At 40.7% G+C, this 15371-nt stretch overlaps 1 protein-coding gene across 1 annotated transcript in view; it reads left to right on the plus strand.

The window, feature by feature from the left end:
• Window positions 1-15371, plus strand: part of RFTN2 (raftlin family member 2) — a 65957-nt gene that overhangs the window by 33075 nt on the left and 17511 nt on the right. The window contains exons 6-7 of the mRNA XM_035007458.1: window positions 5005-5126; window positions 6506-6609. Coding sequence (XP_034863349.1) covers window positions 5005-5126; window positions 6506-6609 — 226 coding nt within the window. The remainder of the gene's footprint in view (window positions 1-5004; window positions 5127-6505; window positions 6610-15371) is intronic.

Raw genomic sequence — 15371 nt, forward strand, 5'->3', positions numbered from 1 at the left:
TTATTTAAAATTATCAAGAATCATGGTCCAATAGGTTCTTTTAACTAGAAACCAAGAGTAAGGATCTAGCCCATTGGAACACCCAGAAATATGGCCCATAACACACAGCCCATAGCAGGTGCGTGACAGATATTCCTTAGTATTTTTGGTTATTAGAAACTTCTCCCAAGTCGGTCTTTTATGGAAACAGCAAAATCTAATAAGAAGAGCATGGACTTTAGGATCAGATAGACCAGGGTTTAAATTCCATGTCCTCTGCTTATTAGCTGGGTGATCTGGAGAAGTTAGGGAGCTTACTGAGCCACATTTTCCTAAAAGGCGAATAAAAATATTCCCTACTTTACTGCTGTGAAAATTTAATAAACTATAGTATGTACAAAATGACTCCACAGTGCCTCGCCCACTGCCAGAGCTTATTTTCTGCTGTTAGTTTTCTTTCCTGTGGCTTACTGTGCAGTTACAGTACTTTTCATATGGATCACCTACTTAGAGATCAGTTTATGCTTCATGTATTTCTCTTTCTCTCTTCTTTTTCTCCTTCTCTTCCTTCCAAAAAGTCTAAGTTGAAAAAAAAAAAAAGTTTAAGTTGGAGCCATTTCAAATTTTGGTTTGTGACCAACTGCTGAAAGAAAAACGAAAAATACTCCTTTCAAAATCCATTTCAGGCATCCCTGCCTTGGGCTTTGCCTGGTGAAAATAAAATTAGCCCCAGCAGTTGCCAGCTAGAGGCTCTGTAGGGCTTTTGTTCCCAAAGCCTCAGAAGCTATTTAGAGAGCCCAGGGGAGAATCTCTTCCTCTCAGCAGCTCTGGAATGTCTCATTAGACATTTTACATTCCAGGCCATGCCAAGGCCCTAACGAGCCACCACGGTCTGTGGGGTCTGGCAACTGGGTGTGTCACTCTGGACTTCCCTACGAGTACACAGGGAAGCTGCAGAGGGGAAATTGTGACCCATGCCTCTGTCACTGTGAGAAGCAAGTCAGAGGAAGCAGGGCTGAATTGGTTGCTTTGTTCTGGGACAGTTGATGCCTGACAACTAAAGCACATGGGGGACAATGTGTATTTTGTCTTGCTTCCATCCTCTTCCAGAATGTTGTCAGAAGTCAGCCTATCATGAAGAATAGAAGTACAAAACCAGACATTGCACAGACATTTAAATACATTACTCCATAAATCTCATTTTATAAAATATCTTCCTCTAGAAAGAGAGAGAGGAAGAACAAAACTTTTAAAAAGTTTTCTCCTTTGGTGGGGTCATAGTGGAGAGGTTGTGAGATTGTGAATTCTTCTTCAGTGCCCTTTCCCACGCACTCTCCAAGCCTTTCCTGCTTCAAAAAGCCCCAAAGGAGAGGCACCCAGTGGCCATCTTGCTGTTCTTGCAGCCTGAGGGTTCACACTGCAATGGCCTCCTGCATTTGACCTTCTCCTGCATTGCTGGGCCCTCACCCTCAACAGGCTTCCCCAGTTGAGCCAACAAAGACAAAACCCTTTATTTTACCAGAATGTGTAGAGATCCAGTGGGCTGTTGGCATGGGCTGAGATGAGCAGCTTTGCCAGCTGGTATAAAACACACACACACACACACCACCCATGAGGTCCCATACTTTACTAGCCTATAAATGCCCCCATCGATGTCAGAGAATAGTCTCTTCCCACGTTTAGTACACCCACATCTTAAGGCTACATACATACATACCGTTTTTTATGAATTTTTAGACTTAAATTCATTTCGATCTCTTCGCCCCTATAAAAATGCTTGTGTGGAGGTAGCAGGCAAGCTGTATCAGAATGAGGAATAGGGTAGAGTACTGACAAAGAAACATGTATTAATTCACTTCACGTATATGTATATGCCAGGCCCTATGCCAGGCACTGGGTTTACAATGATGAGCAAAATGGACATATTCCCTACTCTCAAAAAGCTGGACTTGTGGCATAAGGCAGTCAGGCAGCAATGGGTATGGAAACATACATGACTAATTTCAAAATTGAGAGAAGTGTTGTGACATTACCCAACATGACATTGTAAGGAGACATCCAGAGGTCCCGCCTGATGAGGCACCAATCACACTGAGACTGGAAAGCCAGCATTCGAGAGCCAGAGGTAGACCATTCTAGGCAGAAGAAACACCCCCCAGATGTTCAAAAACCCTAGGGCAGGAAAGAGGATCAGGGAAAAGGTCTGTGTCTCTGGAGCAGGGTATGAAGAGAGAATGGCTCCAGACAAGGTAGAAGAGGTAAGAGTTTATATATGTGCTCTCCAGTTCTCAGAGATGGTCCCAGGCCCATCTCTAGGCAGTTTAATGCCAAAAATGACACGTGGACCAAAAATACTAAAATGGAATGTTACCTTTCCTCACATTTACAGAAATGTCAATGTCATATGTAGCTGAAATGAATGTGTCAGAGCACATGTCCTTTAAGCTTGTGCTTCTCAAACCAGAATCCAAGTACTCTGGGGGTATGCAGCCATGTGCTCAGGAGTACAAAGGTTCACAGAATAAACCTCTTCCTAGAATGTCAATATTATTTAAGATGGGGAGATGGAGAACTGTACTTTTTTACATAATAGGAATATAGTTGAAAATGCAAGGTTTGCATGGATTTTAAGATACAACATTAGACTTTAAAGAAACCTTATTCTTGCTACAAATCACTTCACACTGTACTTGGAGACCATCCTTCAAGGATACAGGTATACTACCCTTTGCTATTGGTGGTATTTGGCTTAAAAAAAAAAAATTAAGAGGCAGTGCATCATCAGGTCAATGCCTTGTAACTTTTTCACATTATGCACACATAGAAAAGCATACAGGTATAAGAGGATAAAGCTTTTCTGAGCAGGAGGGGGCACCCTATTCTTGGCACTTCTATAACAGGTTCTCAGCATACCAGTGGGCCAAGGCTTACTGGGTGGGAAGTTCTGGGATGTGTAATGTTAAGAAGTGACTCTGTTCAGGAACAGTTATTAAGTAATTGTTCAGAATTATCACCTCACCGCATTACCTGAAAGATTTAACACACCAAGCACCCAGTCACTCTCCATGAGACCTTCCCTGCCACCCTGACTTGCCACCACTTCTGTTAGGGAGAATTTTTCAGGAGATATAAGTACTTTCTCCGTGTAAGTATCCTTCATCAGTGGCTCTGGGGATTGGCATGGGCCCCAAGAAGGTCAGCGAGAGCTCTAGGAGCTCTGAAGTGAGAAGGAGGGACCTAAGTATAATATCCATATAGTAAAGTACATTAATCTTATGTGTACAGCTGAATAGAACACAAATGTTCAGGATATGAAACATCTCTTTATATGTCAGTTATATCTCAATAAAGCTGGGAGGGAGGAATGTAGAGGGGGAAAAAATGGTACAGAACATTTCCATCATCCCAGAAAACCACTTCATCCCCCTTTCAGTCAATATCCTCCCACCCAGAGTAAGCATTATTCTGACATCCACCACCATAGATTAGTTTTGCCTGTTTTCGAACTTCACATAGGTTGAAGTATACAGTATGTACTCTTTTGTGTCTGGCCTCTTTTGCCCAACATAGTATCTGAAATTCATCCATGTTGCTACACAGCAGTGAGTCTTGCTTGTTTATTCTTGTGTAGTATTGCATTATATGAATCTATACCACACTCTCATTCTTTTAAACCAAAAGAAATTTAGAAGTACTAGGGTACCCCAATACTAAAAACAAGAAAACAGGCACAGAGCCACAAAAACCGATGGTTCTCACATTATATAATCCCCAAGTAAATAAGAGGCAGATTATAATTACATAATTATCACAGCATATTATTATTTCTAAAATTCATACCCCCCCCATGCTAAAAAAGGACTTGGGGCATACATAGTTTTATAGATGGTCTTCTGATGCTCTAAACTTACAATCAGAAAGGTTTACTTCCACTGGTCACTTGCGTGTGACAGTGGACAAGTACATTTAAAGGAAATGGAACATATACAAATACTGTAATTCCAACTAGTAAATTAAACTTTACTGGGTTTTTGGGAACCAGTCTGAACAATGTAAATTCTTCATGATGACCTGCCCTAAGTGTAAATGATGTAAATAATAATAATAAGGATTTTCTCTTAAAGTTTATAGCCTGTTAATAAAAATCAGAACTAAAAATTACATTGAAATTATGTTTGTCTTCTTTATCTTTAAACTTAAGAGATCACTTGAAAACTTTGTAGGTTATAATTTAGATCACTGTCCACCAGGGAGACTTTGATGTGACATTGTACAGTATAAAAAAATAAAATGTTTAACCGGCACATGACCATGGGAAAATTGTCTCCTATTGCAAAATAAGAGACAAAAGAATGTCCATAAAATCAGTTTAGTTTTCACCAGCTGGTTATTGTCAGCTATTCAAGAAAATGTCAGAGAGGCCCTCCCTTAAAACTTCCTTCCCAGCAGGAATTCTTTTGACAATGACTTCTGTTTAGGATTTTCCTGTTACCATTCTTTTATTATTTTTTTAAAGCATCATGGAGGTAAAGAATTGTTTTGTGTTTATAGTTTTTGAAGTGGTCTTACCTTACCTTAGTTTTAATACCACACCTGTAATTTCAAGGATTAACATTTTTTATGTTTTCTCTCTTAATGGTGTAATTAATATGCATAAACATACAGATTGGAAACCAAAATTTGATTTCAAGGTGAAGGTCATTTCCCGATGCTTTTTAGGCTTAGGAAATCCACTTGCTTCTCATTGTACAATATTATTTTATCTTGGTTTTGTTATTGTAGTTTTCATATTTACAGTGTGATTTTAATTCAGTGAAGTGCAAACCTGTCTTGAGCTTTCCCAAAAAAATTATAATAATAATAACCTTCAATGAGAAGGAGGAGGTTGTTGTTGATTCAGCCAAAACAAGTGCCTATTAATTTATATGCTTTTCAGCTTACTAAAAGGGTTATCTAAGGATTTAAATGAACTTAAGAAACACTCAGTATTTGCAACTCTTCTTGATTGTATCCTTTTCCTCATAGGCGACATTTTGCCTAAATCTTTGGAAGGATTCTTTATCTACGAAGAAGAAGGCTCTGGCGTTCCAGGTTCCATTAGGAAAGGAAATGATGCCATCGTAGTAGAACAATGGACCGTTATTGAGGTAAGCCACAATTTTCTGACAATTTAGCTTAAATTTTATATTTAGTTTTACATGACAAAGATCTTCATTGCCTAATACATACAGTATCCTTCAAACACGTGTCTGTGCAGGGTTCAGAATTTCATCACAAATGCATAAACAAACTTTGTTCAGATTTGTGAAAAGTTGATTTCCTTTACTCAATGTTCAACGTCATTATAAGATAGCAAAATAATTACCTATATCTAGATAGCAGTAGACTCCCAAAGAGTTGACATTCTAATCCTAAGTAAAGTTCCCTGGCCCTGAGATTCTCTTTACACATGCCATGACAACTGGCTGAAACTGAGAAAAACTCAGTCAACAACTACCATTTTATCTCCAAGCAACCAATGTGACTGACTTTGTTCTTACCTTGTGAATTGACTTTCAAAGGCAAAAATATCCAAAAGGTGTTCTCTCTCTCGCCAGGCCAGATAATGTGCACACAGCCTTGTCCTTCCTAATCAGAGATGACATGGCTGATGCTGTCGTACCCTCTGAATTCAGATGTGCTGTGTGTGTGAGGCCCTTACAACAGGCTCTCTCCGGGACACCGTTGCCTTTCTGGCCTGATAAGGGCAGAGAGAGAGGCATAGCTCATTTTCAAAGAAACTCGAAATCCCACTGAGGGGGAGGAAAGGATTTGGGGATAGAGGTAAAACTCCAAGTAAAAATCAATTCCAAGTGAGTAAAAAGCAGGGAGGTGACTCGGCATCTAAGCCCTACTTACCTTTCACTCCCCCACTTTCACTTCCAACTCTTGTCCTCACTTCCCAGTCCCTTGACCAGTGTTTCTAAAACTGTGGTCTATAAACTATTTGGATCCAAATCACAAGGAGCTTTTTTAAAGGCAGATTCCCGAGCCCCCCACCTTAAAGTCTGATGCCTGAACAAGGCCAAGGGAACAAGACAGAAGGGAGGTCCAAACTCTGGAGAACCATATGGAAACCTCTCTCCACTCTGATCCCCAGTGTTCCTACCTTGGTTCAATGGTTAGAAGGCAGCAGGTAGCAGAAAATAAAGCCCAGGAAGAGTGCAGCTGGTGAAATTGTATTTCATGGAGTGTGAACTCCCTTTACTGTCACAGCCATTACCCGTTATTGTAATCACCCGTGTAGCTGGTGGTCTTTGCCCTTAGGAATGTGAGCTCTGGGACGCCTGGGTGGCTCAGTCAGTTAAGCATCTGCCTTCGGCTCAGATCATGATCCCAGGGTCCTGGGATCGAGCCCCGCATCGGGCTCCCTGCTCAGCGGGGAGCCTGCTTCTCCCTCTGGCTCTGCCTCTCTCTCTCATGAATAAATAAATAAAATCTTTAAAAAAAAAAAAAGGAATATGAGCGCTTATGCTTATTCACGCAGGGCTGTGAGATCAAAACGGACTACGGCCCTCTGCTGCACACTCTGGCTGAGTTTGGATGGCTCCTGACAAGCGTGTTACCTACGCCTATAGTACGACATGACAGGTAAGGCCAAAGGATCCTCACAAACGCGCCTCTAATCCTAAAACATAGCTCATTTGTTGGATAACTCGGTTCAACAAATCCTTATTTAACGTCTACAAAAAGCATTTCACTGAACTTCTAATCTGATTTCATGGACCTGGGAGATCAGCTCATCTAATCCCCTCAAGTTACAGATGGACAAGCTACAACATCTCCTTCCCAGGGGGCCATGCTCACGTTCACAGGGCAGAGCCAGGCAGGGGCGTGGAGACTGGCTCCCAGCTCAGGGTCCCTCAAGATACCAGTTGGTCCTAGAGTGAAGATTGAGGAGAGGTCAATCAGCAAACAGAACAACTCAGCCCCCTCTGTAGACCCTTTGTCCTCCTCTTCAGCACTGCCTGTGCAAAACCACCCTCACCAGAGTGCACAGCCAGGGTCAGGACGCAGTGCAGGCCAGCGAGGCCTGGATGCGGAAGCACAGGCTGCGGTCTCTGCTCCTCCCCTCCAGGAAGGTGGCTGACTGCCCCCCACCCAGCACAGACCTGTTCGCTGTTTCCACTCAAATGAAGTGCACACATTAGAACCAAAATGCCGTTACTTCACCAATACCAACCTTTCCTTTTCTCCTTTTGCTGACCTTCCCTATTTCCTTTCCTGGGAAGGAAAAAGTGAATCACACCTTTTTTTTTTTTTTTTTTTAAGAGAGAGAAAGAGAGAAACCAATTAAGTCTTCTGTATAAAGTGCTTTGCTATTCCCTGGACTCAGCGATGTTCCCTCTATCTTCTTGGCTTCCAGAAAATGCCTGAGTGCCAATGAGGTTCTGCCTGGGCCACAGCTGCCTGCAGAGGACAGCACAGTCCCAGTGGCCTTCCCCTTCCACAGCCTCAATGACCGACCAGTTAACACTGAGTAATTGTCAGGTGCAGCTCGAGGTGGCAACTCCTCCTTTCTCAGTCTTACCCACCCTCCCGCCTTCTCTGGTTTTTCCAGCTTAGCAATTTACCCCTGTCCAGTATCCCAACTTCCCCAAAATTTTAAAACATTAGATTGGCATGGCTTTATAATAAAACCACATATTCTTCAGGGAGAGGGACAAAGGTTGATACAGAGTAAAGATACTCAAGCTTTAAACGGAGGGGTTAGAAGTAAGCAATTAAGCTGCTTCTCAAAGATCTATTGGTAACTGTTCTCAAATTATGAGTGACAACTCCCTGAAGCGTTATTTCCCAACGTTTTAAATCTGTGACATTCCTGTCAGGTCACAGTACAGCAGTAATTCTCAAGATTCGGTCTTCATACCAAGCAGTATGAATCACCTGGGGAGCCTATGCACATACAAGGGCTGGAGGCCCACCTCAATGGAACAGTCAGAAGCTTTTGAGGGTGAGACCCATGAATCTGCATTTTCACAAGCCCCTGAAGCTCCTTAACATTAGAGGAATTTTGCAGAAGGTAGTGAGAAAGGAACTCCTCATCCCTGCCTTTCTACCCCTCACAGTCATGCCCAAGCATTGGTCTAGTCCACTCCCCACCCCTCTCAGAATAATTTGTGTACGGGGCACCTGGGTGGCTCAGTCGGTTGAGCCACTGCCTTCGGCTCAGGTCATGATCCTGGAGTCGCTGGATCGAGTCCCACATCGGGCTCCTGCTCAGTGGGGAGTCTGCTTCTCCCTCTGACCCTCCCTCCTCTCATGTACTCCCTCTCTCTCATTCTCTCTCTCTCAAATTAAAAAAAAAAAAGAATAATTTGTGTACGTGGCCTTCTCATCTCTTTTTGATGGTTCTCATAGGTGTATGATTTAGGGGGTCATCTAGCTCATTACAGTTAGCTCTTCCTAAAAGTACTCTAAATTTTGAACCTTTCATGTTCCTTTTTCCCCAGTGAAAAATATATTTATCACCTCCCTCCCATTCACTCAGGGATTCTGCTCTAAGAGTCTACATTTTTCTGGGGACACCTGGCTGGCTCAGTCGGTAGAGCATGTGACTCTTGATCTCAGGGTCCTGAGTACAAGCCCCATGTTGAGGGTGGAGGCTACTTAAAAATAAAATTTTAAAAAATATTTTCTTAAGATGGTATGAATGACTGATTGGGCACTGATTAGGTCTAGCCTACCAGGTGGGAAAAAAGAGGTCTCAAGTATAATGTGAAGGGAGAAGGTGGTAGAACCTGGAGCCACACTTGACTTAACCACCTTGTCCTGTGTGTCGAACTGCATAAGGTCACAGACTGTCCCCAGTGAGTAGAAGGCCCAGCTCGGTGGAATGAGGAGTGGCTGTACACTGGGTTTTGAAGCAGAGGTAGCACCACTCCCCCACCACCATCCCAGCTTCTCCTGTATCCCTAGGACCCCTTGAGGCACTGTGGGGTCAGAGTAGGACTTTCAGGCCCTCCTTGTGAAGGCTCATCTTTATGTGTAATTAAAATAGCAAAAAGGCCACTTGCAGGACTGCTCATTAAACAACTTTGTAAGAGCAAAAAATTGGACACAATATAAATGTCTATCAAAAGGAGTGGTGTGTGTGAAGGTTAAAAAGCTATACAGCAAATTCTAGTAAATGGTCAGCTCTTGGAATTATGGATGGGGGACAGGACTACTTTGTCTTTACACATTTTCTGTGATTTGACTTCTTACAAGGAACACATATCTATTGTTATTTTTTTTAAGTAAAAAAATTAGGGTGCCTGGGTGGCTCAGTCGGTTAAGCGACTGCCTTTGGCTCAGGTCATGATCCTGGAGTCCCGGGATCGAGTCCCACATCGGGCTCCCTGCTCGGCGGGGAGTCTGCTTCTCCCTCTGACCCTCCCCCCTCTCATGTACTCGCTCTCTCTCATTCTCTCTCTCAAATAAATAAATAAAATCTTTTTTAAAAAATTAATTAATAAATAGATGTGAAACTATATATAGTGTGTCTTGAAGGAGACTATGGCTGGTTAAGCTTAAATTTAGTACATAACCAGGCTTGCATTCGGGTTGAGGCAGGTCAAACTTATGTACCTAGGCAAGTATAGGTTGTATAGGAGCAGTAAAAAGAATATACAAACTGCCAAAGTTGGATGGAATCTTCATATCATAACCATTTAACAGATCCCCATTTAGAATCTGCTATTTACCCTGGATAGAAAATAGTAGAAAAATACTTTTTAACAATAATCGCCCTTATGCAACAAGGCACACTAGAACAATGTCTACTGTTCTTCCATATGCCAGGAACATTGTGTAATATTGATATTTATTTTGTTCCTTTGCATTTTGTAACTTGGGTCCTTCTAGGTGCCTGCAAGGTAGACGCCCTAGGATGAAGGTGAAAGTTCATTGTTATTATCTGGTAACAAAGATTATTGATAAAACCTGTTAATCCTCTGCCTTCTTATTCTTGTCCAAATACGCTCTCTCTGTGACAATCATATGCTTGTCTTAGCTGCTTCAGTACACACAAAGGTAGTACTCACTGTCAGCCATGTCATCTTTAAATATAAAGAAAAATACTACATATAGTTCATCTTGGTCAAGGGAGATGATAGAGCCGGAAAGTTTTTTTGTCTCTAAAACTAGAAGAAGAATCCAGGCTGTGAACTAAAAACAGATCTCATTTTAATTTCAACTTCACCATGAACTAGCCATGTGACCCTGGGAAGTCACCTAAAATCCTTAAGTCTCATTTTCCTCAGCTGGAACATGGCACAATAATATCAGCTTTACTGGATTGTCATGATGATTAAGCAAGACCATAAAATTAGAGCTATTTTATGGGACCTAATCCCTTAGCAGAACCAAAATCCCGAGGAAGTTGAAACCAATTATGCAAGGGTGATTGCTCAACCTGTCCTAAATCAGGATATTTCAGAAAATGTAAATACTATAGTTCACTGTATACTAAATCAGCACTGAGGATTACAAGCCAAGTAAAGGAACAGAAATAAATAACACTATAAAGATACAGACTTACAAGTATACCCACACCCAGAAAAACCAGTATCTGTCATGATCTTTTTTGGGGGGCCCACATGACTTAGAACCCTTTCCAGTAAAAATTTTCCTCCTTAAATATTTTTGCCTTTTATACAACAATAGTGTCTTAAGCAATTTCAACTTTTTCCCACTCTTCTGTCACCTAAACCATAACTTGAACTGTCTATACATAAGGTATTTCCCTTCCATTTCTTTCATTACTCAATTATATTCTGTTACTAGTTTGCATAAAAATATTTTCCCAGTGTGTCCTTACTACTAAGGTTGTTGCTTCATTATCGTAGGCAATATCATACCACTGTTTAAAGCGACATTGCCATGGAAACATCATAATGTGGTAATCGGATAGCACTACATTATTCCAGGGTTATTGTTGTCAGCTGTGAAAACTTGCCAGCATCCCTTCTTAATCGTTATCACTATGTGATTATACAGATGGGCCCAATTATTTTCTTTTCGAGAAATCAAGGTGAAAATTGACATTAAACTCTTAGGGCAAATCTGGTAGAGGATCAAATTAGCCCAACTAGCAGTTAATATTGCTGACCTTAAAATAATCACCAGAATAAAATGTAAGAGGAGCCCAAGTTCCCTCTGTTTAGCTACCTCAAACCAGCAGGTTCATTCCCCTCTTCCTGAATAATAATCTGGAAAGGGATGGGGGTGGGGGAGGAGCATTTTAACAAGAACCCAAGGTGATTGTGATGTACTTTCAGAAACACTGAATTATAGCCTTACAGAGAGAGAAAGCATTTTAGAACACAATATAGAAGAAAGGTGTACACCCTCATATCTCAGAAGACAGAATTTAAAGACAGGGTCTTTCGGGTACAGTGAATCAAGTTATACTGTTCTGAGAATACAGAACAAGTCTGGTCCTTAAGAACAAGATCTGAATAACAAGAAGAGAAAATTATCTTTTCGCTGTGATGTTGGGGGCCCTGCTCTGTCTTGCGTTCTCTGCAGCCCCTGCAGAAAAGGCTCCACAGCCTTGCGGTCACCACAGCCCAGAAGCACAAGAAGTCTACATAGTCATTTGAGGCACTTAAGTGCCCCAGGGATTTCCTCTCAACCTTCAAGTGGCAGCCATAGCAGAAGCTGCATATTTATACACAGTTGAGAGAAAGGCTAGGGCTTCATGTCTGGTCCATTTTAATGCAGTTCTCTTCCCTTTCTAATTTAAATTCTGTAGAAACAGTATGGTGTAATTCAGAGTTAAGCTCATAGTAATCTTGCAGTGAGCAGCATTTTGATAAGGCCACGTTTTTTAAAATAGTCAACTTGTCTACTGTAGATACTTCCAGTTATCGCTTCCTCATCTGAACTTAAATTTTTAACATTTTGTCAGGCGGAGGGGTTGGGAGGAGCTAAATTGTGGGAGTGCTCTTTTTAGTTCTTAACGCAAGCATACTAATATGAGTATGACCCTGAGAAACAAACCAGGGTCATAAGGCAAAGGAACTTTGTGACTAAGCACATAGCTATAAAGGTGCATGCTAAAATTTATAATTTTGCTTTTAAAAAGTGAATTTTATTTCATATTTTAAAAGCAAGAATTTATTCATTTCTGAGTTGTGACATTAAACATGGCAGTTAATGAATGAAATGATACAAAACTAATCAAAAAATATAAATTAACGTAACAATTCTGTTTCCTCTAGTCTAAAGGACTTTGGAACCATAAATGAAAGCTTTTATAAGAGTATGTTTATTTCACAAGCGACCAAGCAGTTGCAGATAAGCCACTCATTTGAAACGAGCTCAGTTGTATTCAAACTGAATCACATTTTCACATTTTATTTTAAAATGTTCTTTCAGTTCAACTCAAGTATCTATTGAGTGCCTGGTATGTAAACGGTAATATTTTATCCACTCTAGAGACTGACTCTGGCTTCATAACTGGGTTGGAGACACAACATGGTTACAAATAACTAATGCAGCTCCCCCTGAAACTAATAATACACTATATGTTAACTAAATTGAATTTAAATAAACAATCTTTTAAAAACACACACATAACTAATGCAGAACAGATCACGACAGGTCTTGCAGTGGAGGTCTACAGTCTGTATTCACACTAGGAGTGATACTGCCCCAGGGTAGTGAAAATTGGTTGTGGGAGGAGGTGAAGAAATCTTAAGATACTACAGTGGTTTGTGGCCCTACAAAAGGTCACTGTACCTAAGCACAAACACAGCATATCTCTAGTATTAAAGATACTTTTTTTTTTTTTTTTTGAGAGAGAGAGAGAAAGTATGAGCAGGGGGAGGGGCAGAGGGACAAGCAGAGTCCCTGCTGAGCAAGGAGCCAGACTCAGGGCTTGATCCCAGGACCCTGAGATCATGACCTGAGTCGAAGTCCGACACTTCACCAACTGAGCCACCCAGGTGACCCTCTTTAGTATTAAAATTTAAAGGGGGGAAGGAGGCATGGGGCACCTGGGTGGTTCAGTCAGGGAAGCCTCTAACTTTGGTTCAGGTCAGGATCTCAGAGTCCCCATTTTGCACTCAGCAGGGAGTCTGCTTTTCCCTCTCCCTCTGCTCCTGCCCCCGCTCCTCCTCCTCCTCTAAATAAATAAATAAATAAATAAATAAATAAATAAATAAATAAATAAATAAATAAAATCTTTAAAAAAAATCTAATGGGGGATGTGGGGAATTAGAGGAGAAATATCTAAAAAAGTCTTCTTGAGGAAGCAATAATGAAAAGAGTTGAGCATAAGGCAGGTGAATATGCTTGAAGACATCCGTGAAGGAGGAGGGCAGGTCTGTGAAAACTGTGGTGTCTGAGGGGGACCTTTAGGAAAGAACAGATCTTCCAAAAGCAGTTTTAGAGAGCAGAATACTCCTGGTGGCAGATAGGTCTAACTATTTATTACTCACTTTCATCTCCTGTAGCAGCACTGATCTGTTGGTAGTGGCTGCCTGTAACGCTATAAAATCCAAGGATTCTGAGACTAGAGCCAGGCTTAGCAAAAAGGCTGCAGGGACCAATTAGTGATGTCTGCCATGTGCGTAGAATGTAGAAAGTTAAGGTACGAATACCACAAATTATTTCCTTTCTCTGGCAATCTTAACCAAAAAAACAGGAAAGTGCAGCATATATTCAAGGGAAAATGAATACAGGCCAATGAATTCCTAAAGACCTCTTCTAATTCAAAACCCAAGAATTCAAGACTGATTTTTACCAAATAATAAATGTGAAAGGGGAGGGAGCATATTTATCATGTGTAAATCTACAAACATTCTCCCACATGTCACCATTGCACGTACTCCTAAAACAATTTGTCTTAAACAGACACGTAGGAAGTGCACAAAACACAAATGGGTGTAATTGTAATCACTTGTATAATTTCCACTGGACAAGAAACAGTCCACCTGTTGCTGGCATCTTAGAAGCACCCCCATGTATTTCCTACTCCTTTCACTCACAGGTAACATCCTAATTTTTAGGATAATCACTTCCTTGCTTTGCCTAAGAGTTTGATCACTCATGCATGCATACCTAAACAATACAATTTAGTTTTGCCTGTTCTTTAATTTTATACATATGGATATACATATATAAAATATACCTCAACGTGTTGTTTCTTTCACTTAACATTGTTTGTGAGATTTACCCTTGTTGTATGTAGCAGTTTCTTTATCCATCCTGCTTACTAGTGATTTGGTTACCTCCAGTGGTTGGCTATAACAAGCAGCACTGTCCTGAACATGAGCAGGGATCCTAGTGCACACAGCCATGAGCTTCTCGAGGGTATAGATCTAGAGGTGGAATTGCTGGGTCATGGGGCATTTCTTTAGCTTTATTAGATAAATGCCAAACTCTTTCCAAGTGGAATGTTGCAGTTTACACTCCTAACCACAGAATATGAAGTTCCCATTGCTCCAATAAAAATACTGTCAAATTTTTACATTTTGCCATCCTAGTGTGCTTTTAATTTGTATTTACCCAGTTACTACTGAGATTGAGCACATTTTCATATGTTTATTGGCCATTTGGATTTTTCTTTTATAAAGCACCTATTTAAATCTTTTTCCCACATTTAAAGTTCTATTTATAAGAATTTTTTAATATATACTGGATATCAGTCCTTTATTTGTTACATGTGTTGTAATTATCTTGCCTAATTCTTTGTGGCTTGTCTTTTTACTCTTTTTGTGATGTCTTTTGATTAACAGAAGTTTTTAATTTTAAAATAGGCAAATGTATCTATCTTTTTTTTTAAAAGATTTTATTTATGTATTTGACAGAGAGAGACACAGTGAGAGAGGGAACACAAGCAGGGTGAGTGGGAGAGAAAGAGAAGCAGGCTTCCCACCGAGCAGGGAGCCCAAGGCGGGGCTCGATCCCAGGACCAAGGGATCAGGACCTGAGCCGAAAGCAGACGCTTAACGACTAAGCCACCCAGGCACCCCCAAATGTATCTATCTTTTACCCTTCTTGGTATATCATTTAAGAAAATTTTCCCCTTTCCTGAAGCAGCTAGGGAAGGGGAGAAGTGAATTATTTTTAAATTTGGCTATAACATGGGCCATTTTAATGTCTCTAATTAACATAAAATTCTCTAAGCTACAGTTATCATAAGCTGCTGTGCCTGAAGGGTAGGTTTTGTGAGGAAGAAAAGGAATAGTTAAAGCTTAAAAGAGTCATAATAAACGTCAGTGAACATCATAAATGTAAAAATACCTAAGAAGCCTTTTATTTCACCTCCAAGACTTTGCTCACTTTTATGATTTTTTTTATGCATGTTCTGGACATCAATACATTATCACAGAAACCAAATGACCACCTTTTCATACAGTCTT

Source organism: Mirounga leonina, unplaced genomic scaffold (assembly GCF_011800145.1).
Source record: "Mirounga leonina isolate KUSES-001 unplaced genomic scaffold, KU_Mleo_1.0 Mir_151, whole genome shotgun sequence".
NCBI lineage: Eukaryota > Metazoa > Chordata > Mammalia > Carnivora > Phocidae > Mirounga > Mirounga leonina.